The sequence below is a fragment of the Notamacropus eugenii genome, chromosome 5 (assembly GCF_028372415.1).
Source record: "Notamacropus eugenii isolate mMacEug1 chromosome 5, mMacEug1.pri_v2, whole genome shotgun sequence".
Taxonomy (NCBI): domain Eukaryota; kingdom Metazoa; phylum Chordata; class Mammalia; order Diprotodontia; family Macropodidae; genus Notamacropus; species Notamacropus eugenii.
This window is the reverse complement of record NC_092876.1, coordinates 27,641,557-27,667,517: the sequence shown is the minus strand read 5'-3', so window position 1 is coordinate 27,667,517 and position 25,961 is coordinate 27,641,557. Positions and strand designations below refer to the sequence as shown.

At 51.4% G+C, this 25,961-nt stretch overlaps 1 protein-coding gene across 3 annotated transcripts; it reads right to left on the bottom strand.

Moving 5' to 3' along the window:
- Positions 1–2,858: 2,858 nt before the first annotated feature.
- Positions 2,859–24,617, bottom strand: MARK4 (microtubule affinity regulating kinase 4). Of its 3 annotated transcripts, XM_072608014.1 has the most exons (18): positions 24,275–24,617; positions 19,998–20,198; positions 19,370–19,423; positions 18,950–18,998; positions 18,772–18,837; positions 18,463–18,533; positions 18,268–18,324; positions 15,068–15,304; positions 14,760–14,879; positions 14,190–14,289; positions 13,617–13,726; positions 13,169–13,328; positions 8,460–8,677; positions 7,801–7,904; positions 6,892–7,164; positions 6,639–6,718; positions 4,836–4,880; positions 4,281–4,492 (listed from the first exon to the last, which is right to left on the bottom strand). In XM_072608014.1, exons 1-18 carry the CDS (start codon positions 24,323–24,325, stop codon positions 4,428–4,430), a joined length of 2,061 nt encoding a protein of 686 aa, XP_072464115.1. In that variant the 5' UTR covers positions 24,326–24,617; the 3' UTR covers positions 4,281–4,427. The 3 variants fall into 3 exon arrangements, with proteins under 3 accessions (XP_072464114.1, XP_072464116.1, XP_072464115.1); XM_072608013.1 differs by lacking the exon at positions 6,639–6,718 and having other exon boundaries at positions 2,859–4,492; positions 24,275–24,615; XM_072608015.1 differs by lacking the exons at positions 6,639–6,718; positions 24,275–24,617 and adding an exon at positions 23,023–23,041 and having other exon boundaries at positions 2,859–4,492.
- Positions 24,618–25,961: the final 1,344 nt, after the last annotated feature.

Sequence of the window (25,961 nt, the reverse complement as noted above, 5' to 3'; positions counted from 1 at the left end):
TATCTGCTAGAAAGCTGATTGCTAAATTTTCGTTGTGAGAATGTATACCTCAGAAGTTGGCAAGTCCTGTAAATCAGGCCTGTTTTGTTGATTATCTAGGCTTAAGAAAGTGATGGAGAAAATGCTATTGATACAGATTAAGCTTAAAAGTGAAGTTGATTATGTAAATCTCCCCCCACCCCCTGAAAATCCAGAGCTGTTTGTTAAACATTTATCAGCATACCCTTGATGGTGAACAATACCTTGGGGCGGCGAGTGCTTTCCTACTTATACCTTAATTTTGGAGACAATGGGGTTAAGTGACCAGCCACACAGCTAGTCAGTATTTCAGGTCATATTTGAATTCAAGTTCTCCTGAACTCCAGGCTGGTACTCTATCCACTGAGACACCTAGCTGGGCCCCAGAAGATCTATCAAGGAATCTCATATGATCTTAATATTTACTGGGTGACCTCTTAACTGGGCAGCAGGCACCGCATGCCAACAGGACCATCCTCCAAGCCCTTAAACTTGGTAGAATCTGCTACAGCTGTTCCCCTTGGAGAACTTACAGACTCTCTGGGACAATCTTTACATCTGGTTGTATTCAGTTTCATCTCATCAGACATGGCCCCTTGCTCCAGTCCGCTGATAGCTTTTTGTTCAGTTACTTTCGTCGTATCCAACTCCTGATCCCACTTGGGGGATCTTCCTGGCAAAGATACTAGAGTGGTTTGCCATTTCCTTCTTCAGCTGAGACCTTTATGGATCTTTGTTTCCTTGTCCGATGGATAAGCTAGCCCTCTGAGCTTTTGGCCACTCAGATAATAGAGTTTACATTCTGGCTGACTGCATCCAGTTAACGGATACCTTCTGGTTTACATCTCTTTGGTGAGGGATGATGGGATGGAGTGTCAGGGAGGAGGGCAATTGTACATCAGGGAGAATATAGTGCTCAGTGAGGAGTCTGGAGGCTAGTTGAAAGGGATTGGGTTTCATGAGGACAAGGAGTTCAAGATATGAATAGGGATTAGGCAATGGAGGGAATTTCATTAATGAGAGAATGGTCCTCAGTGAAGGGGTTAGAGTCCTCAATGAGGACACTGGTTGGTGACTAAAGCTGAAATTCGGTGAGGGGGAATGGGGTCTAATGGAATGAGAATTGTATGGGGATTGTAGGTATAGAGGGATTTTAAAGATGGGATCTCCAGTGGAGGCTGAGGAAGAGAGGAGTGACGAATGGGGACACAGATCAGTAATAGGGACAGATTCATTGTGCATAGAGGTATACTGAGGATGGACACAATAGACCTAGGGGTTCAGTGAGGGAGATGGAGTCATAAGTGAGGGAGTTGGCAGGTGAATGGAAATGGGACTCAGTGAGATAAATAGGAATTAAGTGAAGGAACAGGGCTTAATGAGAATGGAAGTTTGGTGTACAGATTGGTGTTCGTTGAAGGGAAAGAGGAGTCCCAATGGGGGGATGGGGCTAAATGAGGGGGATGAGGTTCTCATGCTCCCTGAGGAAATAGGGGCAAATCTGCCAGTTATTCCAGCCATCAGCCAAGAAAGTGATTAAATTGGGTCAAATGGGAAGTGAGACCTTTGAAACCTGGATGGAAGGAATGGGATGGGGTTTGGCTGCATGGACTCCAACAATGGAAATGGTGTTGACCCTAGGATTCCAGAACTTCATGGGTGACCAAGCAAGATTAGCATTACCCTTACTTCAAAAAAACTTCCTTCAATTCTCAACTGTCAAACCTGAAAGGATGGGAGTGACACAAAAAGACCAGAATTCAAAAAAAAAAAAAAAAAGACCAGAATTCACTTCCCTCATTTTACTGATGGGAAAAACTAAGGCCCAGGGAATGGCAGGGGCTTGTCTGAAGTCATGCAGTGGCCAAACAAGGAACTCAAGCCAGAAATGAAAAGGACCTTGGGAGCTGGACAGTCCAAACCCTGACGGGCAGGCAGAAATCCCTTCTGCAGACAGGCTGCTGGCTGGTCTTCCAAGCTTCTGCCTGAAGACCCCCAGTGAAGGGGAGGAGAAGCTCACTACCTAGCAGGCAGCCTGTTCCACACAGGGCCAGATAACATGGCTCAGAAGCTTTCCCAGACAAGCCTGACCTCTTTTCCCATGAGTCATATCAGGTTCTCAGCTACCACCTCTCCTCCAGGCTAACCTCTGATAACACAATTTCCCTTCCCCTCACCAACCTGGCCAGCATTGTCTGCACTCAGCAAAGTCCTTTCAAAAAGGTGGCACTCCAGAAATGGATGGGATGTGGCAGAGGAGGGCCGGTTTCTTACCTCATAGGGTCTGGTGTGGTCCACTAAGATCCTCCAGCTCTCTCTCTCTCTCTCTCTCTCTCTCTCTCTCTCTCTCTCTCTCTCTCTCTCTCTCTCTCTTTCTCACAAACACATACACACACACACACACACACACACACACTCACACACACTGCTGTCCAGCCTTGCTGCCCCAACACCATTGCTTCTGCAATTGTCTTTTTTTCTCATCTAAGTGTACGACTTGAGATTTTTCTCTCTTCCATTTTTTCTATAGTTCCTGACCAAAGTTATAGCCTGGGTTCAGTTTTTGTCTATTTTTTTTTGCTTCATGCCTTACTTCTCCCAGGCCATGGATGTGGTCCAGAATCTCACTGGACCTACCACTAGAGTAAGGTTCACAAGACTCATGGTTTGGAGATAACTGAGTCCAACTCTCTCATTTTACAGATGAGGAAACTGAGGCCTAAGTGATTTGGTCACAAAGCAGGGAGCAGAGTGGGGAAATCTCCTTCCCTCCTCTGGCCACCCTCTAAGAGGGTCTTAAGGTCATGGTGGGTTAGTGTTGGGAAAAGGATACAGCAAGGCAGGGGGAATCTCCTAATTTTATTGGTAACAGGCGGCAGGGGCCAGGGCTGGGCTGGGGGGACCAGGGGTATAATAACTTAAAAACTGGAGGTGGCTCCCTTGGCGGATAAGATGAGGAGAGGTTGGGAGGCAGGAGGGAGGATATATTTACAAGGATTTGTACAAAGTGCCAGGGAAAAGAGGAAGGGAGAAGGTGTCTGATTGGTGGGTGGAGGCAGGGGGAGGCAATACAGAAGGAGAGGAGGCCCCTAGTCCTCCCAGCTCGCCTCTTCCCTCCCCCTAGACCCCTCACACCAGGTAACGGAAGGGGGAGAATTTGAGAACTTCGCCCCATAGAGAGTCCAATCCAGATCAGTTTTGGGCACCTGAGGTGGTTTTTAGAGGGAAAGAAAGGGCAGGGAAAGCCCTCAGGCTGGGGTGGGGGTGGGGGGGCCTTCCCCTGTAGCCAAGTTCCTCCTCGGATGCTGTACCTGGCCTTCATAGCCAATTTGCCACCCAGTCCAAAGTTCAGTCTCATGGGAGATCATCTTGCTAGGTGGGGGGCGGGAGGGAGAGACAGACAGGAGCCTTGTCCTTCTTTATACCCACCCCAGCCCCCCAGCTTTCCTGCAGTCTCTGGCAACCCATCCTAGAAAGAATAGCGAGTCTAGGTTCTACAAGATTCCCTCAGCTGCCTCCCCCCAAAAAAAATTGGGGATAGAGCTAGGAGATACCCTAGAGACCAAGCTAGTCTAACTCCCTCCTTTGTCAGAAGAGGGAAACTGAGGCCTACAGTGATTTGTCCAAGGTCAAAAAAGTGAGAATCGGGAAGGAAAACCTAGGGCTCCTGCCTCCCAGTGCCTTGTGCTGCACAGGCGCCTGACTTCTCCCAAGGATCTGTCTGACTGACCCCACGTCTGCTTCAATGCTTCATTCCAGGGAAATGGAAGGGCTGGATAGGGTAGGAGTGGGTCTGGGCTTTGGTGTGGGAGAATGAACAGGGAAGCAGGAAAGCTGGGGTCTAAGGCCTCCCAACTATCTGACCTTGGGCAAGTCCCTTCCCCTTCCTGAAACTCAGTTTCCCCCTCTGTGAAATGGGAAGAGTGGAACTTGATGGTCTCTAAGGCTTTTTCCAGCTCAAAAAAGACTAGAATAAGTACGGCGGTCACCCCCTCCAGCATTCTTCCTCCCTCCCCAATTCCAGCATGAGTGGAGTGGAAGAAGGACAAAGGGGGAACTGCGCTCTTCAGTGGGGTGTGGGGGCTCCCCTTCCCCCTGACCCCTTCAAAGTCTCTGGCAGAGGGGGTACTGCCAGTCTCAGAGCTCCAGGTCATTGGAGATACGGGTGACCAGTGTGCGGAAGGCCAGGGCAGTGCCTGCCACCCGGCGGAAGAGGACACCCCGGAGGCCTGGCCGAGGCAGCTGGCACACTTCCACCTCGAAGTGGGACAGGGGCTCGGGCCCGCCAGCCCCACCGTGCAGGCAGGCCAGCAGGAAGGGCTGGGGCTGGCGGCAGCGGCAGCGGGCAGCCGCCGTGGCCTGGCGGAGGGCTGCCATGAGGGCCTCTGGTGGGCGGGAGCTTGTCAGCTTCACACTCCAGGGGAATCGGAGCAACCGGGGGGTGGCTTCCTCTTGATCCCAAGGTAGATGGCGACTGCAGGGGACCAAGCAGACAAGGAGCAAGTGAGGGGAAGGTGAGAGAAGAGGGAGGTCATAGGAGAGAGTGAGGGGAAGGTGGGAGAAGTGGGAAGTCATAGGAGAGAGTGAAGTGATGGGAAAAAATAAGATGGTAAAGGAAGAAACAAGTCCTGGGGTAGGATAGAGAAGAAGGCTGAAGCCCCAGACATAGGCACTTAGAACCATGTCCTGCAGGGGAGAAGGAAGATTTGTGTGCTGATTTTAGGATTGGGAGACTGGCCAGGGGCCACCTAAAGAGTCTCTGGAAGAGGCAGGGGAGAAGGTGGATGGGGAGTGATAGGGGAAGGAGGGACACTTACCCTGTGACCTCAGGTCCCCCGATTCTCTCAGGTTGGTCTGCGACCCTGAAGGCAGTGAGGAGAATAAAAAGTCACATATGGAATCTCCAACCAGCCTTCTGATCCCCACCCCTAATTTCTCCATCCCCAAAGGGACCCAGGTGTCCCCAGCCTCTTTCCAGACCCCTTCCTGGTGAGGGCACAGGAAGAATAGGGGGATCCTAGATCCTGCCCCCCACCAGCTTCCTGGCTAGCTTCGCTCCCAGGATGCGAGCTGGGGGCGAGTCCCCTCTGCCCAGCCCTCCCCTCCCCTGTGTTAGCGGCGTTAGTTTGATGTACAGGAGAGGAGAGAGACTGAGGAGCATGAGGGAGAGACGAGGGAAGGGGGCAGAGGAAGAGAGAGAGACACCCCCAATCTAGGAAATCCAGTATTCCATACAACATATGGTCAAGACCAAGAGATGAAGGTCAAGTAAAAGAGAGACAGGCAGAGATGTGGAGAAGTGAGAGATAGTGACAGACTGAGCAGCAGGTGTGAAGGGAGAACGGTGGGATGGCCCCTCCATGTTGTTTAGTTGTTTTAATTTGTGTCCAACTTTGTGACCCCATCTGGGCTTCTCTTGGCAGAGATACTGGAGTGGTTTGCCACTGCCTTTTCCAGATCTTTTTACGGATGAGGAAACTGAGGCAAACAGGGTGAGGTGATGTGCCCAGGGTCACGCAGTTTGTAAGTGTCTGAGGCTGAATTTCAGTTCAGGTCTCCCTGACTTGGGGCCCAGAGTTCTATCCATTGCTGTCACCCCATTCCATTCTGGAACAGCCCTAAGGAGGGAGAAGGTTCTTCCTCTGGCATCTTCCACACCCCCATGACTTCCGGTTGTGCCCTTTGCAGCCCAGCAGAACAAGGCTGGCCCATCTTCTAAATGAGAGTCCTTCAAATACTTGGAGACCGCTGCCATGATTCCCCACCCCAGGTCTCCTTCCCAGAAGGCTGCTTCTCTCCACACTAAACATTCTCCATTCCTTTAATGGATCCTGGTGTCACTGAGCAGTTATGTGGGGCAGTAGAGATGCCACTGAGCCTGACAGATCTGGAAGATCTGAGTTCAAATCCAACCTCAGACATTTCTCAGCTGTGTGACCTTGGGCAAGTCACTGAACTGCTGTCTGCTTTAGGCTCCTCAGCCGTAAAATGGTGATAATAACAGTACTTCCCTCCCAGGGTGTTTGTGAGGCTCAGATGAGATCTTTGTAAAGCTCAGTATCAGTCATTATTAAGGACCCTCATTATCCTGTCACCTTCCAGTCGGGGGAGGGGAGTGCCTCGGGGAGGTAGGAAGGGAAGGGAGAGAGACGGATACCAGGAGAGAGTGAGAGAAAGACAGAGAAACAGAGAGAGAGAGAGAGAGAGAGAGAGAGAGAGAGAGAGAGAGAGAGATCGAGATCGATCCTAGGAGAGACAGAGAGAAGGGGAGGGTAGAGAGATCAATCTCAAAAGACAAAGGCAGAGACAGAGCAACTCAGAAACTCACAGGAGACAGAGGAGAAAGTAGAACTTTACGCATGCACACACACACACACACACACACACACACACACACACACACACACACACACACACACACACTCATTCCACTAACCAGAAAGGGTCAAGTAGCCAGAAGATAGAGTGGGGCCAGGCAGAATGGACAGACAGTAGAACCACTGAGGCAGGCAGGCTGCAGAGACAGGCAGGCTAGAAGGAAGAGGGAGCCAGACTGGGCAGGCAGGTGGGCTGGGGCACAGAGAGACAGTGAAAGAGAAGGGGGGTAGGCCCCGACTTACTGATCTTGGATCCCTGGGGCAGAGATGCCCCAGACACACAGCGGTTAGAGTTCTGCCGTTTAGAGGGGTCGAGGGTGACCCTGCAGCGGGATCGAGCGAGTAGCAAACGGAGAGAAGAGAAAGAAGAGGAGGGAGAAATAGTTGTTTTGGGTGGAAGAGGAGAGAGGAGAGGCGGAGGTTAGCAGCCTAGGCTCAGATCGTCTACCCAGCCCCCAACCCCCAACGACCCCCTCCCCAGGCCCAGTGGCCATACCTGCGGGTCAGTTTGGAGGTGAGCTTGCTGAAGAGGTTGGCGGTGGGTCGAGGTCGCCCAGTGGGCAGAGGCGTGGCCTCGTGGGCCAGGGTGGGTGAGGCAGGTGGCCCGTTCTGGACCCCACTTCCCCCCCCTGCTCGCCGGTCCCTCACCTGCCCACCATGGAAGGTACTGCGGATGGTGGAGCCCCGGGCCAGGCGGCTTCTCTCACCCCCTGGGGGTGCCAAGCTGTGGCTCGAGGGGGAAGCTGGGGGAACTCGTGGAGGGCCCGAGCTGGAGGAAACAGAGATGGTCATCAGGGTCTTGTGTCCAACCCTTCCCAGAACTGATGGGGTCCTTGGAGGGTCACTATTACCCTGAAGGGTTGGATAGGACAAGCCTGGGCCCATTGGGGCTGAAAGCTACAGACACTGGTACCTCTGAGGAGTAAGGACTGGGCCCCCTAAGCTCTCATCTTCCCCATCTGCAAAATGGTGTGTGTGTGTGTGTGTGTGTGTGTGTGTGTGTGTGTGTGTGTGTGTGTGTGTGTTAGGACTTGATGGTCTTTAAGGCCCCTCCCAGCTCTGGTACTATCAGTTCTCAGGTCCCTCCCAGCTCTGATATTGTCAGTTTTAAGGTCTTTCACAGCTCTGACATTCCCTGTTCTAGGCACCTCCCAGCTCTGACATCCCTGGCTCCAAAGGTCTTCCCATCTTTGATAGCTGACTTTCTACTATTCATTTGCTGAAGAGGGAGATGGGGCAGATGATCCCTTAGCAGAAGCTCCTGGTGGCAGATGATGATTAGAATGGTTGAAAGATGCTCTTGGGATGCCCTGCTGCCGTTGCTGGGCAAAGTCCCTGTAACTGGTCCAACATTGGGTCTGTGCCACCCCCCAGTGCCACCCCTCCAGTGCCCCGATGCTTGTACCTGTTTTCCTTCCCATTGGGCAGCAAGGAAGGGCGCTCGCTCCCAGGACGCTCTGTACACACGTATGTGTTCCGGCGTGTCATCACACTCGGGGGGAGGTTATTCTGGTGAAGAAATTGGGGAGGGGAAAAAAGGAGTGAGACAGGAGAAGAAAGACTTCCTGGTCACCCTGTCCTCTCACCTAGCCACCCTTTAACATCTCAGAAAGTGCAGTCAGTTCTGAATTCTGACTCAGCTACTCAATTGCTGTGTGACTCTGGGCAAGTCATTTACCCTCTCTGAGCCCGAATTTCATCATAAGCGAAATAAAAGGACTGGACAAGACTTAGCATCCCTCTTACCTGAGGCTCAGAGAGGGAAAGTCACTTGCTCACAGTCATACAAGCTAGGAAGCAACATAGAAAGTGGTTTACTTTTATGACTCACTTGATCCTCAAAGTGAGGTTGGTCCTATGAGTTAGTATCAGCCTCATTTTACAGATGGGGAAAATTGAGACTCAGAAAGGCAAAGAAATTTGTTTCCTCAAGGTTAAGTGCCAGAGTCAGAATTCCAATCCAAGCCTTCCACTTTCCCGTCTGGTACTCAGGGAAGAGACAGGGACAAATGGGAAAGACCAGCCCTGCCCCTTGCCCTGAGCATCTCCCTGGCCTCCACTCACAGGTGTGCCTGAACTGTCTTTGCGCCGCTCCGGGATCTCAGCCTTGTTGGGGTTGTGGGCACTGCTGACCATGGGGCTGGCCGGAGGCAGGCCTCGACTCCCACCACCAGCTGTGCTGCAGCTGGTCTTGCGGCTCGGTAGCCTCTCCTCCTTCAGCTCTGTCTCTCCTGTGCTCGTGGGGCTACGTTTGGGGTGCAGGGGTGTTGGGGAGGGGCCACCTGGGGAAGAAGGGGAGAAATGGTGAGCCTCTAATCCAAGCTCTTCAGAATTCCAGCCTGGGGAGCCTGAGCGTTAAAGGACACATTAGAAAAACTCAAGAAGCAAGCCCGATGAAGCACCTCTCACCACTGGCTACGGGGAGAATTCCTTTTTATTTTAAATCAGATTTTATTTCCATAACCTCATTTTCTCTCTCCCTTCTCAGCTGAGAAAGTGAGGAAAACAAACGCCAGTTACAAACATGTAGAGTCAAGCAAAATAGATTCCCACATTGGCAGTGTCCCAAAAAACATGTCTCAGTCTGTACCCAGCATCCACCACTTCTCTCTCTGGAGGTGGGAAGCATGTTTATCCTTAGTCCTCCAGATTTGTGGGTCATGGTGCTAATCAGAGTTCTCAAGTCTTTTAAAGTTTGTTTGTCTTCATAATACGGCTGTTAATGTACACCCTGGTTCTGCCCACTTCACTTTGCATCGGTTCATATAACTCTTCGCAGGTTTGTCTGAAACCACCTCCTTTATTATTTCTTACAACACGGTATTATTCCATACCATCACTGGTTCAACCATTCCCCAACAGAAGGGCATCCCCTCAGTTTCCAATTCTTTGCCACCACAACAAGAAAAAAAAAGAACTGCTATGAACAGGTTTGTGCAAAGAGGTCTTTTCTTTGATCTCTCTGGGATACAGATCTAGCAATGGTATCACTGGGGTAATGGTACGCACAGTTTGGGCCTTTCACCTTTGTGGTATCTTTCGAATATGTCCCCTTCTCTCTTCTGCCACTGAGCTCTCAGTTGGTTCAGGACCTTGTCCCCTCACACCTAGGCACTTGCAACAACTATAGGTGGGTCTCCCTGCCTCATCTATCTCCCCACTCCTGACCATCCTCCATCAGCCACTCAAGTGATTTTTCTAAAACATAGGTCCGATCATGTAACACACCTCCACCCCCCACCCCCAATTCAATAAACTCCAGTGGCTCCCTATTGTCTCCAGGATCAAATACAAAATGCTCTATTTGGCATTCAAGGTTCTTCATAACGTAGTACCCCTCTACTCCACTCCCCCCCCCCCACAACCTTTCTAAGCTTCTTGTCTTCTTACATCTTCCTGCCACACACTCCTCAATCCAGTGACATTGGCCTCCTGGCTCTTCCACCAACAACAAGACACTCCATCTCCCAGCTCTGGTTATTTTCCTTGGCTGTCCCTCATGTTTGGAACATTCTCCCTCTACATCTCTACCCCCAGGCTTCCTTCAAATTCCAACTAAAATCCCACCTTCTATAAGAAGCATTTCCCAACTCTTCCTTCCCTCTGTTGATTACTTTTTATTCATCTTATTCATAACTTGTTTATATATAATTGTGTGCTTGTTGTCTTCCTGACTAGATTGTGAGTTCCTCAAGGGCAGGACTATCTTTTACCTCCTTTGTATCCCCAGTGCTTAGCACAATGCCTTGGCACACAGCAGGCGCTTAATAAATGTTTATTGACTGACTCGAGTTCCAAATTGCTTTCCAGAATGTCTGGACCAGTACACGACTCCATTAAACAATGCATTAAAGCACCTGTTCTCTGACAGCCCCTACAGAATTTATCATTTTCCTTTTTTGTTGACTTTGCCAATCTGATGAGTACAAGATAGAATCTCAGTTATTAATCTGCATAGTTCCAGTTATCAGAGATTTAGAGCATTTTTTATATGGTTATTGATGGCTTGGATTTCTTCCTCTAAAAACTGCATATTCATATCCTTTGACCATTTATCAATAAGAGAATAGCTCTTATTCTTATAAATATGAATCAGTTCTCTATATATCTTAGAAATGAACATCAGAGAAACATCCTACAAAGATTTTTCCCCCATTTACTGTCTTCTTTTGTAATTTTAGCTTTATAAGTTTTATGTATACAAAAACTAATTCATGTAATCAATATTGTCTATTTAGCTTCTCTATCTCTTGTTTGCTCATGGTCTCCTTCCTTATCCATAGATCTGACATGCAATTTCTTCCAGGCTTCATTAATTTGTCTATTATGTCAGTCTTTATGTCTAAATTATGCATTCATGTGTAGCTTATCTTGGGATACTGTGTGAGATGCTGGTCCATACCTTGTTTCTGCCAGTCTGCTTTCTAGTTTTCCCAACAGATTTGGTAAAATTGTGAGTCCTTGCCCCAGTAAGCCATATCAGACAGTAAGTTACTGTGTTCATTTATTTCTGTATATTGTGTATCTAATCTGTCCCATTGATCAACCTTTCTTTTCCTTATTCACTAACAAATTGTTTCAACAATTATAGTTTCAGAGTATAGTTTGAGATCTGGCACTGCTAAGCCTAGGGGAAGAATTCTTAGCCAAACATGAGACATTAGTGATGATTAAGAAAGATAATTTTGATTATGTGAAATTAAAAAGGTTTTACAGGGGAGCTAAGTGGTGCAGTCAATAGAGCTCTGTTCCTAGAGTCAGCAAGACCTGATTTCAAATCTAGTCTCAGACACTTACTAGCTATGTGACCCTGGGCAAATGTGACTTTGTTTGCCTTAGTTTCCTCATTTGTAAAATGAGTTGGAGAAGGAAACGGAAAACCACTTCAATATCTTTGCCAAGGAAACCCCAGAGGGGTCATAAAGAGTCAGACATAAATGAAACAACTGAACCACAACAACAAAAAAAAATTTTTGCAAGAAAAACAATGAATATGAACAAGTTGTCAATTGGGGAAAAGTCTTTGCATCAAATATCTCTGATTAGGGCCAGATACTTGAGATTTATATGTAACTAAAACAAATATAAAAGACCCAAACCATTCCTCACTGATGAGTGATTAAATGATATGAACAGTTTAAAAATAATATTAAAAATACCTAACATTTATATAGCATTTGCTATGTGCTAAGCACTGTGCTAAATGCTTTACAATTATGATATCAAAAGAAACAATCTGTCCATAACCATTTGTTGGCGTTGTTTGTCATTTGTCTGCAAAGAGGACCATGACATGAGGAAGGTGATGCCACGACTTGCAAGTGAATTGGATTGAAGTGAGGGAGGTTAAAGAATGCCCCAAATTACTAATAACAAAAGAAGAGACTTTTGTGGTAGCCAAGAACTGGAAACTGAGGGGATGCCCGTCAAATGTCCAACGGCCGAAGAAATTGTGCTATATGGATGTAATGGAATACTATTGTGCTATAAGAAATGATGAGCAGGCGGACTTCAGAAAAACCTGGGAAGACTTACATGAACTGATGCTAAGTGAAGTGAGTAGAACCGGGAGAACATTGTACACAGTAACAGCCATAATGTGTAATGACTAACTTCGATAGACTTAGCTCTTCTCAGCGATGGAAATACCATCTTGGGGAGGGGAATAAAATTTAGCACTCAAAATCTTATAGAAGTGAATGTTGAAAACTAAAAATAAATTAATTAATAAAAAACAAAAGAAGTGAACATCAAACACCTTTGAGGTTTCACCTCAAACCCAACAAATTGGCAAAGATGATCAAAGAAGGGAAAGGCCAATGATGGGGGAGTTGTGGAAAAGCAGGCACATCGATGCACGGTAGGGAGAGCTGTGAACCAGCTGTGAACTGGTCTCCTCATTCTGGTAAGCAATTTGCAAGTATGCCAAGAAAGCAACTAAAATATCCATACCTTTCAACCTAGAGACACCACTGCTAGTCAAACACCCCAAGGACATTAACGACCAAAAAGAAAGACCCCCATATACACCAAAATATTGATAGCAGCACTTTTTGTGATAACAAATAACTGGAAACAAAGTAAATGCCCACTGATTGGGGAATGGCTGAACAAACTATTATATATTGTATACTGAATCTGCTGTAAGAAATGGCCAATATGATGAATCTAGAGGAACCTAGAAAGATTTAAGTAAACTGATACAGATTGGCAAGAGCCAGGAAAACAACATAGGATAATGCCACAATAATATAAAAGAAGAGAGAAAACACAAACCCCCCAAACCCTAAACTGAATGCTGTGTAATTATAATTGCAATGATTAACCTTGGCTTCAGAGAAGAAAGAAGCTACACCTCCCTTCTGGGCAGAGGTGGGGGGCTATGGGTGCAGAACATTACATATACTGTTGGGCCCAAATGGTATGAATTATTTTTTCCATGGTGCCTTTTTCACCTCTTGCTTTTTTGTCCTCTGTTCTAGGGGATGGCTCTCTAGGTGGGGATATGTATGGAAATGAGGGTGATTTTAAAATGAAAGAAGATCTCTAGACTGGAAGGTACTTTAGGAGCCAACTGGTTCTTTTTAGGGAGAGGAAAAGTGAGGCTTAAGTAGGAGAAGGGACTTCCCTAAGGTCAACCTGCTACTTGTGGGCTGAACCAGGAGCCCTTAGGACTTGGTGATGCTGGGCTTCAGGCTCATGTTGTCACCCAATGGGGCCATTCCTGCCTGGTGACCCAGGATGGGAGATTAGGGTAGAGAGAGCTCACTTACAGAAGTCGCTGTGCCGGCGCTGCCGGTGATAGGTCGACGAAGAACTCCTCTGGCCTTTGTTCTGGCTGGAGCTGGAGCTTTTGCTGGGACCATTGGATGCTTCACTGGGTGCTCGAACTCGAGCCAGAGCCAGCCCAGGGGCACCCCTATCCCCACCCTCCTGGGGGGCAAGGGAAAAGAGCCTCAGTCAAATGCCACCTCCCTATTTTACCTTGTGAGCCTCAGTCTAATGCCTGCCAGAGCCAATAGACCACAGTCTCCTTGTCAGCAGAGACTTTTTCATGTGAGTCTTTGTATCCCCAGCATCTAAATAATGCCTGGCATAGAGTAGGTACTTAATAGATGCTGATAAATCTGAGTCCCCCTCCCCCCTCAAGGATTTGTTCTACCCCCATGGCATTCCCACCCCTGGACTATCCACTGCTGGAACCCCTGGGATCCCACAGACCTCAGTCTTCCTGCCCAGCAGGAGGTAGGTGGCTGTGACCTCATTGTACTTCTGGCTCGTCAAAGCCTCTTTGATCTCTTCCCGAGTGTAGCCCATGCTCACCATCACCTCTGGAGAAATTGGGGGAAGGAGTCAATGTGGCTCTCAAGACTTCCTCCCAAGGACAGGCCTCATGTCTCCAGAGTGGCTAGGGAAGAGCCCTGAGAGGCCAGTCAGGGGGACCCCATCTGTAGTTGGAGGCCTCCCCACAATTTTCTGTGGGACCTCTAAAGAATCTGTTCCTTCCTCTCTGATGTTCCCCATTCTAAGGCCCCTTCCAGCTCTGACATTCCCTGTTCTAGGGCTCCTCCCAGTTCTGATGTCCCCTGTTCTAAGGCCCCTCCCAGCTCAGATATTCCAAGTTCTAGGGGCCCTCCCAGCTCTGACTTGCCCTTTCTAAGGGCCCTCCCAACCCCAACATTATGCGTTCTAAGGCCCCTCCTAGCTCTAACATGGTACAATCCTAAGACCCAAAGGTCTATTATCTTCAAGTGTTAGCTTCAAAGATTCCTAAGGTCCTGCTCCTGCCCTCACCAATGCGCTTAGGGTCTCCAAAGTCCTCCTCAGGCTCAGTGTACGGCTTCAGCTCTTCTCCTTCATAGCCAATGTTGATCCACTTGTCCTTCATGATTTGCTGTGGGAGCCAGAAAATAGGTAAGAGGGAAGGGATTGGCCGGTGAACTGGGGGCCAGATCAGGGAAAGACAAGTCCAGGTGCCCTCTTCCTCCACCACAAATGGGCACCTTCCCCCATTCAGACGTTCCCTGCCTGCCTCAGGGCTCCCGGTCTGTCTCTCCCTCCCTCCCTCCTCCGCACTGTCTGGGTCCCCCAGCACCCTGTAATCATCCCCACAGCTCGTTAGCTAATTATTGTCATCCCGAGGAAGCTGCCAATCAGGGGTGAGGCAGGGAATTCTGGGGCTCACTCCCCCAACCCTACTAATGAAGGCAGGATTTGGGGAGGGAAATGAGTTTGGGTGGTCAGCGAGGGAGGGGATACAAGTGAGATGGAGGAAAGCGAGCAGAGGGAGAGACACAGGAGGTTGGTGATGGGGTTGGATAGAGGTACATGGGAAGAGTGAGAGGGTGGGCCCAAAGCTCTCACCTCAAGGGTACACCGCTTGGCTGGGTTCAGTACCAGGAACCTTCTGAGGATGCTCTCACAGTCTGTGGACATATAGAAGGGGACCCGGTACTTGCCCCTCAGGACCCTCTCCCGAAGCTCCTGTGGAGATCAGGGATAGGGAGGTTTAGCAGCTCTGGGAGGGGAATGAGCTTCCTCCTTCCCTCCCCACCTCCATCCCTCCTTCTTTTCCTCCCTCCCTTCCTTTTCTCCCTCCTTCCTTTCATTCCTTCCTCCTTCCCTCCTTCCTTCCCTCCAAAGCAACCTGTGGGGCCCAGCCCAGCACCTGCCTTAAGGTTATGGCCATCAAAGGGCAGGGAGCCGCTGACCAACGTATAGAGAATGACCCCCAGGCTCCAGATGTCCACCTCAGGCCCATCATACTTCTTGCCCTGGAAGAGCTCAGGGGCTGCATAGGGGGGGCTTCCGCAGAAGGTGTCCAGTTTCGAGCCCAGTGTGAACTCGTTACTGAAGCCAAAGTCAGCGATTTTGATGTTGGCCTCTGCATCCAGAAGCAGGTTCTCTGCCTACAGGAAGAGAGAGGACAGGGGGTCCAGGTCAGCCCTACAGGTCATCAGAGAAGGTCAACTCTGGGAGGGCCCTTAAAACAGGGAATGTCAGGGCTGGGAGGGACCTTAGAACAGGGAATATCAGAGCTGAGAGGACCCTTAGAACAGGGAATGTTAGGGCTGGGAGGAAACTTAGAATGAGTTTAGAACAGTGAATATCAGAGCTAGGAGGGTCCTTAGAATAGGGAATGTCAGAGATGGGAGAGTCTCTGGTGAGCCCCTGGTTCAAACCCTCATTAGAACAAGGACCTGTCCAAGATCATTCAGCAATCATTCTCAGACCTAGAACCTTTGTCCCACCCTAGACCCTGGTGTAAGGTAGAAAAAACCCTAGGACCCTTAATAAGGCTTCTAATCCTAGCTCCATCTCCAGCTCATTGTGTGACCTTGGGTCAGTCCCCTTCCCTCCTCTCTTGGTGCCTCAGTTTCCTACCCCTGTCAAGGGAACCATTGGTAACCCCAGAGATCCATTACAGCTCTCTGAGATAATTCAGAAACTTCCACCAGGGGGCGATCTCTCCATTTCTATGAACACCCGCAGCTGAGAAGGTCCCATGTCAGAGGAAGAGGCCAGAGAGAAGGGACTGGCCTAAGGACACAAAGCTGATACATGTTGCTAACAAGCCAGCTAGAGGGAGGGGCAGAGAATGGAGGCCCCAGGAACACTGTCACTGTGGCGAAGATTTTGGGTAACATTGTAGCTTTCACTTAATCCTCAAGAACAAACGGTAACTAGCCTTAGAAATCCTCCTGGAGGCCACTGGGCTCTCCCGGGGGCCTTTTCTCACTCCTCCACCTCCACCAAAGCTTTGTTCCTGCAGCCCTGGGCACCCGGGCCGCACCCTCTTCCTCTCCCAGGAGCACAGCCCCACCCTGCCACTCACCCAATACCCACTTTCTCACCCATCCTGATCCCTAAACTGAGGTTTCCACGGTCTGCTCAGTCCACAGCACCTGAACACCTCCCTTCAAACAGGACACTCCTAGTTCTCCTCCTACCTCTCTGGCCACATTTTCTCTGTTTTCTCTGCCCAAATGTAAGCAACCCTCTCCCCCCAAAAAAGTCTGCCCTTGTCTCTCTTCCACCTCATCCATTCAACAAATATTAAACACCTACTGTGTACCAGGCACTAATGAAAACAAGTATTATTGACAAGTGGTACATGGTGCTTTAGAGTTCCTCATTATCTCACAGAGAGTCACCAGAGACCCTTCAGATGGGTATTATTATCCCCAGAGGATGGACTCTGCCATACTGGACAATGCCTTGCCTCTCCATTCCTTACCTCAGCTCTCTCATTTCTGAACTGAGCCTAGAATTCCAGAGCTCCAGCTTCCTCCAGGACACCTGCAGCTGGATGGCCCACCTGCCTCCCACCTCAAGTCTCCTCTCAGCCTTCCTCCAAGGTCCTGGCCTCGGTTTCCCCAGGCTCAAGAGCTGGGGACAGTTTTCCACTCCTCTTTTCATCCCTTACCTTCCCCAGTCAAACAGCAGCCAAGTCCAATGGCTCCTTCCACATTTGCAGGGAAGGATCTCTGCATTCCCAAGACCAGATCAGAAGTGGAAGGAGCCTTGGCACTGGGGTCAAAAAGGCCTGGGTTCAAATCCTTCACTTCTTAGGGCCTTAGTTCCTCATCTTTAAAATAAAGTATGTGGAGGGGCTGGGAGCAGTGGGGAGGGGTTGGACAAGATGTCCTCTGATATCGGCTCCAGCTCAAGGTGACTACCCTCTCTAAACTGCTAAAATAGGAGACAGCTAGGTGATGCAGTAGAGAGAGCCTCAGGCCAGGAGTCAGGAGAACCTGAGTTCAAATTTAACCTCAGACATTTACTAGCTGTGTGAACTGGCCAAGTCACTGAAACCTGACTGCCTCAAAAAAAAACCAAAAACAAAAAAAAAAACTAAAATAATCCAGGCCCCAGTTCCTCCTTCCTTCAATCAATTCTTTACTTAGAAGTTACTTCTAAGTTACTTCTAAGTAAGTAGTTACTATAATAATATCCCCAAAGCCCAGGTCAGATCGTGCTACTCTCCAGCTCAAGAATCCTGAATACCACTATGTGGCACCATAGTGCATAGAGTGCCAGGCCTGGAGTTAGGAAGACCTGAGTTAAAATTTGACCTCAGACAATTACTGGGCTTGTGACCCTGGGCAAGTCCCTTCCCCTCTTTGCCTCAGTTTCCTCATCTGTCAAATGAGTTGGAGAGGGAAATGGCAAACCACTCCAGTGTCTCTGTCAAGAAAATCCCATATGGGGTCATAGAGAGTCAGACACAACTGAAACAGGGCTGGACAACAAGTGGCTCTCTATCATCTATAAGACAAAAGAAACACCTTTGCTGGCACTTAGGAAACCCTCCTTGAATCCATGGCCTCTCTTCATTATCTTCCCACTTTTCCAGCAGTCACTTCCCTCCAAGGTGCAGCGCTCTCCCCTCCAAGCACACCCTGAGCATCCCACTTTCCACATCTTTACTGTATGTCCTACCGAGCCTTCAAAGCCCAAATCCACGCCTCATCTTCCCCAGGGCCCCAAGTCTATAGCATTGTCATTTAGCGAAGGGATCTGTTTATGGCTTAGACCCCTGTTAGGCCCACAGAGGCAGGACAGAGCTGGATCCAGAACTCCATCTCTCTCTCTCTACTCCCCATCCCCATCCCCAGTTCTGCCCTCCTAGACTTTTGGTAAGTATTTGCTCACTTGAACTGGATGAGAGGAATGTAGAGGCCACAGTGGTATTTTATGTGGAGTGGGGGTCAGAGGTCAGAAATAGCTTTATGTTGGGGTCAGAGAGCACAGTGGAGTAGGGGGAAGGGTCCATAGGAAACAGTAGAATGGGGGTAGTAAGAAGGATAAAGAAGCCAGAGGACACTAAGGGGATGGAGGGCTGGAGTAGATTAAAATGGACCTGCCTCACCTTCAGATCTCGGTGTACGATATTTTTCTGGTGACAGTAATGTACAGCAGAGACAATCTAGCAGAAAAGAACCACGGGGGGAGGGGAAGAAAGAAGACAGAGGTCTCAAATCTCACCCTCAGACAAACAGATGGGCAGCCCCACCCCCACCCAGACACCCAGACCCTCACACCCTCACACCTCCCTCTCCCTCACCTGCCGAAACTTGGCTCTGGCCTCTTTCTCCTTCATGCGGCCATGGGACACGAGGTAGTCAAACACCTCCCCTGAGGGGGCAGGGACAGGGTCAGGGGTCAGACACAGGTGGGGAAGGGGAACAGGATGGGGGGTGGACAAAGAGGAATAGGGGAGAGCTGGGCTGAGAAGGGGTGGGCACCAAGAGGGGAGTGTTGGGGATGGAACATTGGGAGAGAATGATGGAAGATGGGCATCCATGGCAGAGGTCTTGTGGGGCAGGAGGGACAATGGTGTGGGAAAGAAGGGAGGAGTGGGACTGTGTCTCACCAGCACTGGCATACTCCATGACCAGGTACAGGGTTTTCTCCGTCTCAATGACTTCGAACAGTTTCACTGTAATAAGCCCCTGAGGTCAGCATCAGGGTTCCCCTACACCTTAGCACTGAAGTTGTCTCCCCTCTCCCCTAACCTCGCCCTTCACCTCCCCCAAGGCCCCGAGCCTCACCGATATTGGGGTGATTTAAGCCTTTCATAATTCGGACTTCTCGGAAGAGCTGTGAGGAAGGAAGGAAAGGGACAGAGTTTTAAACGCAAAAATCCTTAGAGACAGTTCTCATCCAACCTGGCTCCCATGCCCTTCAATTGATAGAAAGTGAGTTTAAGTGATTCTCCTAAGGCCACACTGGAAGGCTAAGTCTGAATTTGAATGCAGGCCCTGCAGCCTGCAAAATATTTCACAAGGCAAGAGCCACTATGTTCAGGAATGTCAGGTGCCCAGCCTCCCTAACAGGCCAAGGCCAGGGGACAGTATGTGCCCAGCAGGCAGGGAGACCAGAGGCATGGAGTGTTCCCTGGGGCCTCCCCCTGCCAGGACCCTGGGTCTCTAGCAACAGAGATTGTGATGGGGGAAGGAACACAGACTTACCTTTTGTAAGCTGCTGGGGTTGAGCTGGGTTTTGTCGATTATCTTGATGGCAACCTGCAAGGCCAGACCTTGAGACCAGGCCCACCATCCCCTGCTTACCCTGGGAGTGACTCCCTTGGGAGCCTCCCCACCCCCACCAGCCACCCTGAGAGTTGGGGGCAGGGAAAAGATGATTCAAGGAACTGAGATCTCTTCTTCAAGAGAAGGCCATCATTAGAATCACAAATTCTGGGGTGGAAAGACTCTTAGAGGCCATAAACTCCAAACTCCCCACCTCATAGATGAGGAAACTGAGGCCCAGAGGGGAAACAGCCCGTTTTAGGACTGAAATGGTGACCATTAATGTATGATCATTATTATTCATTAATCATTTTTTTTTTTACATTTGTAGAGCATTTTATCTGTTATTTCATTGAGACTTCACAACATTCCAGGTGTGATTAGGGTACTTTCTACAGAGGAGGAAACTGGGGCTCAGAGAGGATAAATAAGTTTCCTGAAGATCGCACAGGGAGTAAGTCACAGAGTCAGGACTGGAACGCAGGTCAGACTGCAGTTCTTCAGGCAGGTGTCCTCTCCAAAGCCCTCAGACCATCCCTGGATACCTGGGGGTCCAGCCCCTGCCTACCTCTCGCCCAGTGAGGATGTGCCGGGCCAGTTTGACCTTGGCAAAATTCCCCTTCCCGATGGTCCGAAGGAGCCGGTAGTTGCCAACATGGGGCTGCTCCTCTGGGCACGAAGCAATGGAGTTGCGGCACCGGGCACCCAGTGAGCGACTTGACCAGGAAGGACCCTTGTCCGAGGACCTGCCGCTGCTCAGGGTTCCATGCTGCGGGGGATGGGGCTGTCAGCTACTCACCTGCCCAGGCCCGCCCATCTCCACCCCAACCCAGGCAGGAGAGCAGGTTTGGGCTGGTGACTCAGCCCCCTGGCCTAAGGCACCCGCCGAGGTGGGGGCTGGAGGAGCAGAGCACCGAAGTCTCACTCCCACCAACTCCCCTCCAAGGACCTCTATCCCTTCCTCTTTCCTTTCTCCCTGACCAGATAAAGTGCTCTCTCTTTCTGACTTTGTCAAAGGGGAAGGGAGGCCCGGGTTCCCTGAGAAGGTGGGCCCTCAAGGATCATCTTCGTCTAAGTGTGTTCTCCTGTGTCTGTTCTGTGTGTCTGACAACCCCTGAAGTTAGAATGAGGATTCCTGATACCAACCTCTTCATTTCACAGAAGGGAAAACTGAGGTACAGACAAAGGAAGATACTTGCCAAGAGTGAGTCAGTGGGAGTTAGTCAGATTGCCTATGTTTTCCACCATACCAAAGGCTCCCATCCCACTAAGGACCAAGGTCCTAGACTACCTGACCTAGGCCTCCTCCCTGCCCAAGTCATCACCCTGGACAACTCAATGGACCTTCTTCCCATCCCACAACAGCCTCTACTAATATGGGGTGGAGTCTCCATCCCCAAAGTCCAAAAGAGAACGAGGGAGAGGACAGACCCAGGTAACTAGCAACATGTCCTCATCCACCATCACGGTCCCAACTGCTCCTAGTCAATGAAGACTCAGTCTTCAGGGTAGCTTCTCCCCAGGACAGTTGTCATTTAGCCCCCACCATCCAGGTTCCACTGCATCCCCAGCACTCCAATCCCAATAGTCTGGCTTTCCAAATTTCTTCTCCCAAGATTCCATTCTCTTATTCCGGGCCACATTCTGACCCCCAATATTCCCTCGCCTCTGTCCCCAACACTCCATCGACATTCTATGCAACATTCTTTCTCCGCTTAGTCCTTCATTTTCCCTTCTCTTCGGTCCCCAGAGTTCAGCCCCCAATTTTTCCAATCTTCACCCATCCCTAACATTCTACACTCCAAAAAAATCATCCCTTCCCCAGGTTCTCCCCACTCCAGATCTAAGGTTCCTCACTTCTCTTTATTTCAGGCCCCAGGAATCCCTTCCTCAAGGGATAAAGAAAAGCTCGAGAACAGGACCTAGCCTCTACCTCATGCCCCTAGACCCAGACCCTCACGCAATTAAGCAAGCCCCAGCTCAGGAAGTTTTTGTTTGTTTGACGAGTGGAACAAGAGGGGGAGGCTACCTCATCCCAATGCCCAGTCTTAGCCCAAAGGAGGCCAACTGAGTTTCTGGGCCCTTAGGCCTGCCTTCCTCCCCAACACTGTGTAAACCACAGCCCTAGTTTCTTCTCTAGGGAATAGATACAGGGCACTCTAAGATCCTGAAGGAAAGTACTTTGATATGCCCCAAGAGATGTGCAGCAATGGCAAAGTGGAGCCCTGGGCTGGGAGTCAAGAAGATTGTCTCTCTGGGTGATCTTGGGCCACTCAATCCCTCTCTCTGGGCCTCAATGACCTCTTCTGTAAAAATGAAGGGGTGAGACTAGGGGATCTCTAAAGTCTCCTTCAGCTCAAAACCCTACCCCTCTAGGATAAAGTGCTTTGAGATCCTTCTCAACACAGCCCCAGTCGCAGCCCCTCTCTCATGTTGGGGGCACCAAAGCAGCATTCAGGTGGGCATGGGGAGGAACAGGGAGTCCCTGAAGAATTAATGGGGCAGGGGCCAGTAGGTGACATGGCAGGCCTCCCCCTTCCACCTTCAAGCTGGGGGTGGTAGCTAAAATCAGCCTTCAGCACCATCTGGCCTAGCTCCCTTTGCCTGGGCTGGCACCCCAGGTATGAGGCCCCTGTTGCTAGGGAACTGAGGTGGATCAAGGGGGGCAGCTGGAGATTAGTGGGGGGAGCAATCTTTGGCAGGGAGGGGAAACTATGGACTAGCAGACTGCCCCGCCCTCCGGGGACAGAGTTACCTTTAGCAGCAGAATATAGGAAACAGAAACACAGAGGTATGGCTCCTTGGGATTACAGTGATCAGGAAGAGAGAAAAGGGGGCAAGGTGCGATGCCCAGTCTTCTACTACTCAGAGCTGTGGGTGGGGAGGGGCAGCAAATGTGAGAAGAAGGGATCCCTGATGATTCTCAGGATGGAGGAAATTCATCTTAATTTTGGAAGGGGAGGATGGAAACACACAGAGATACCTCTCAACCATACACCCTCCTTTAATCTTCCCAGGCAGGAGAGATTTGGGAAATGGAGGAGAGGGCAAAGGGAGGAAAAAGCAGGGGGAACAGCTCTAGGGAAAGCCCTTATGGGAAAGGGAACACTGGGCTGCCTTAGAGGATTAGGTAAAAATCAGTTATCCTAGGGGAAAAAGACCTGGAAGATGGGGCCTCCCACCAGCCAGCATCCCTGGATGAGCCTAGAGAAAGGGGGAGAAGAGGCCCATCTGATCTGAGGTCTCTGGGGGAAAACTGAAAGAGTCCTCTCCTAAGGCCTGTGGAAGCTGGCTGGGAGAGGGGACCAGCTGGGCCTCTGAGCAGAGGGGGCCTGGAAGATGGAAGTCTTCCCTGGGGAAGGCTCAAATGGAAGGAGGTGAGGAGGGAGAGAATCTTGGTCAGTCATCCTAAAAGATGAGGGGCTTCTTGGGGGAGGAAGAAAGACTAAAGACTGACCTTGAGAGGGAGAAAGGGAGGAAGGGACTGGTAGGGAGGGAGAGTGCCCCAGAGCTAGGGAAGGCCTAAAAGCTGGAGGGCTAATACAGGAAGAAAAGGTCTCAGCAGCCTGGGGAGGGGGAACCACGGATCAGACCTTGAGGAAAGCAGGACTAGGGAGCTGCCTGGAGAACAAGCCGATTTCCAAGAGGCAGGGGACAGGGCCTGGAAAAGAAGGATTTCAGAAAAGGAACACTCCTCTCAGAGCAGGAGAGAAGATTTGGAAGATAGGGGTTGCCTAGAGAAGGAGGAGGGGTCTCTCAGAACCCGAGGAAGGAGTCTGAGAGATGGGAGTGCCCTGACGCTCAGGACCAAGGGAAAAGGCCTAGAAGACTGGGGGAGGGGGTTCTGCCTGGAAGAAGGGGTTTGAGGCCAGGATAAAGCAGGCCTCTGGGGGAAGGGTACAGGAAAGGGGAAGAAAGGTTCCCAGAGGCCAGGTTAGCCTTGGAAAGGGGGGGAGAGGAGAAAGGCATGAAATATGGGGGGCTTCTTGGGGGAAAGAAGGACTCAGGCCGGCCTTGAAAGGAAGGAGAAAAGGAGGAGACTGATTGGCCCGGAAAGAGACAGAGGCCTAGAAAATGGGCAGGGGGTGGGGTGCATCCAGAAAGTGGCATGGGGACCTCTAAGCTAAAGAGGGCCTTAGGGAATGGTACGAGTCAGCCCCCTGGAGCTGAGGACAACCCTGGAGGGAGAAGGTGGGGTCTTCTGGGGGTGGGACACAGTCTTTCACAAGGGTGCCCAGAGGAAAGGGCAGTGGCTGCAGGCTGGGGTAGGGGAGAGAAAATACCAGCTCTCGTTGGTCAGGATGCTTCCATAGTGGGGGGTCACTATCACTAGCTCTCAGGGCCAAAAGATGGGGTTGAGATGGGGGGCTGCCTGGAACATGGAGATGGGTGGAGACTATTCAGCTCTCAGGACCAAGGGATCTGGCCTGGACAGTGCAGGGTTGCCAGGAGGATAGCTACAGGCCCAGAAAGCTGGAAGAGAGGGAGCTGTCTGGGGCTGGGGAGAGGGGGGGAATGCTTGTCTGGCCTAGGAGATCAGGAGGCCTGGAAGGTGTGGGAATGGCTACCTGGAGAAAGGGGGCACTCCCAGGCCCTGGGCATCGGGAGGACCGGAAGATGTAAAGCTACCTGGAGAAGGGGGGGCACTCCTAGGTCCAAGGGATGAGGAGTCCTGAAAGATGAGGGGCTGCCGGGAGGAGGGGGATGGGGAAGTCTGGCAGGTGGGGGGGGGCGGCCTGGAGGAAGGGGGATCCAGAGGCCTGGAAGGTCCAGGGAGCTTGGAGCTCCGGCGGACAGGGAGAAGGCCGTGGCCAGCCAGCGCCCAGGAAGGCAAGGCAGACTCACCGAGTCAGGATTCCGGTCGTTGCCCGGAGCCAGCGCGGTCCGCGAAGACATCTTCTCCTGCAGGGTCCGGGGGGGGGGACCCCCCCGGCCCCGGCCTTGGCCCTGCCCCCCGGACCGCTGGCCGCTCCCTCCCACACAAAGGCTGGGGGGCCCCGGACGCCGGGGTCCCGGGAAGGGCGGCCCCCCAGCTCCGGGAGCCGGCCCCGGGCTGGGGGACTGGGGGCCGGGACTGGGGGAGAGCACCCGAGGGTCCTAGTGGCCCCGGCTCCAAGGGAGCCCGGGCTCCATGGGGGAGGGGGGGCCGGGGCTGGGGGGGGCCGGGGGGCGCGGAGCCGGCCCGGGCGGCGGCGGCGGCGGAGGGGCCCGGGAGGAAGAGACGTCAAGGAGGGGGAGGGGGAGGGGGCGGGGAGGGGGAGGGGAGCCCGAGCCCCCGCCCCCCGCCCGCCCTTAAAGGCGCAGGCTCCCCCACGCGGGAGGGGCGGGGGAAGGAAGAGGAGGAGGAGAAGGAGGAGGAAGATGGGAGGAGGGGGGGCTGGGAGGACTCAGCTCGGCTAGGTCCTGGCCGGCCCGGGAGGGCGGGGGCCCCTGTGGGCACCCACAGACCGGGCGGAGGGAGGATGTGTCGGGGCTCGCAGGCCCCCGCCCCCTGTGAGCTGAGAGCACAGCGAAGCCAAGAGGCCGCAGCTCTACGAACCCAAGAAGGGACCGGGAGTTCAGACAGACACCGAGGGAAGGAGGGAAGCCGGAGACCCTGGGAGACAGAGAAAGGAAGAAAGGGCAGAGGGAGAGGGAGAGAGAGAGACGCATACACACAGAAACACAAGAAGACGAGCAGGAGCTGTGCGACCTTGACCGAGTCCCTTCCCTTCTCTGGCCTCTTCGTTCTCTGCCAAAAGCCCAGGGAGCTGAGCTGGGGGAGAGCGTCCCCAAATCCTCTGATCCTAAGGCACACACACACACACGGAAAGACACGGAAGGTCTTACACAGAAACCAGAGAGACAAAAGAGAGAGACAGACAGAGCCAGGGTCAGAAGGAAAGATACAGAAACAGAGAAATGGAAGGGCAGGGAGAAAGACTGAGATCAGTCGTGTGCTGGGAGATTGGCACTTGCGGTAGCATTGATTCTCTTTGGATCAGCGGCGCAGATGGGGGTGGGGGGACGGGGAGACAGCAGGAGAGGGGCTGGACGGGTAGGCCTCAGATCCCAGTTCAGAGTCCTGGGGCGGGTCCCATAAACTGATTTATCCTATGCCCCATATTTTATAGATGGGGAAACGGAAGGCTGGAAAAAGGAAGTGAGGTTTCTGGGCTTTTGACTTGAAGAACATTAGAGTCCAACTAATCCCACTCCCCATCTTCGGGAAGCTCCAGAAGGGGAGGGGTCAAAGTGTCTTGCAAAGCCCCATGGGAGCCCTGATCCTGCTGCCCAGGGCACTTTAGAATAAAAACCTGAATGGGAGCAGAACAGCGCGGGATTTCAGGCCTCTGGGTGGGAGGCAGTGTGTGCCAAGGGCTCCATGGGGCGGGGATGAGAAGCCTGCTGGAGCAGCTCTCGGGGTACCCTGAGTTACTCAATGGCAGCTTGGAGAAGACAGAAGGTGGGTGGGTGGGATGGGGCTTCCAGGATGCATGGGGGAGACAAGCCTAGCCTCCTGTTTCTGGGAACCAGAATTCTCATGCTATCC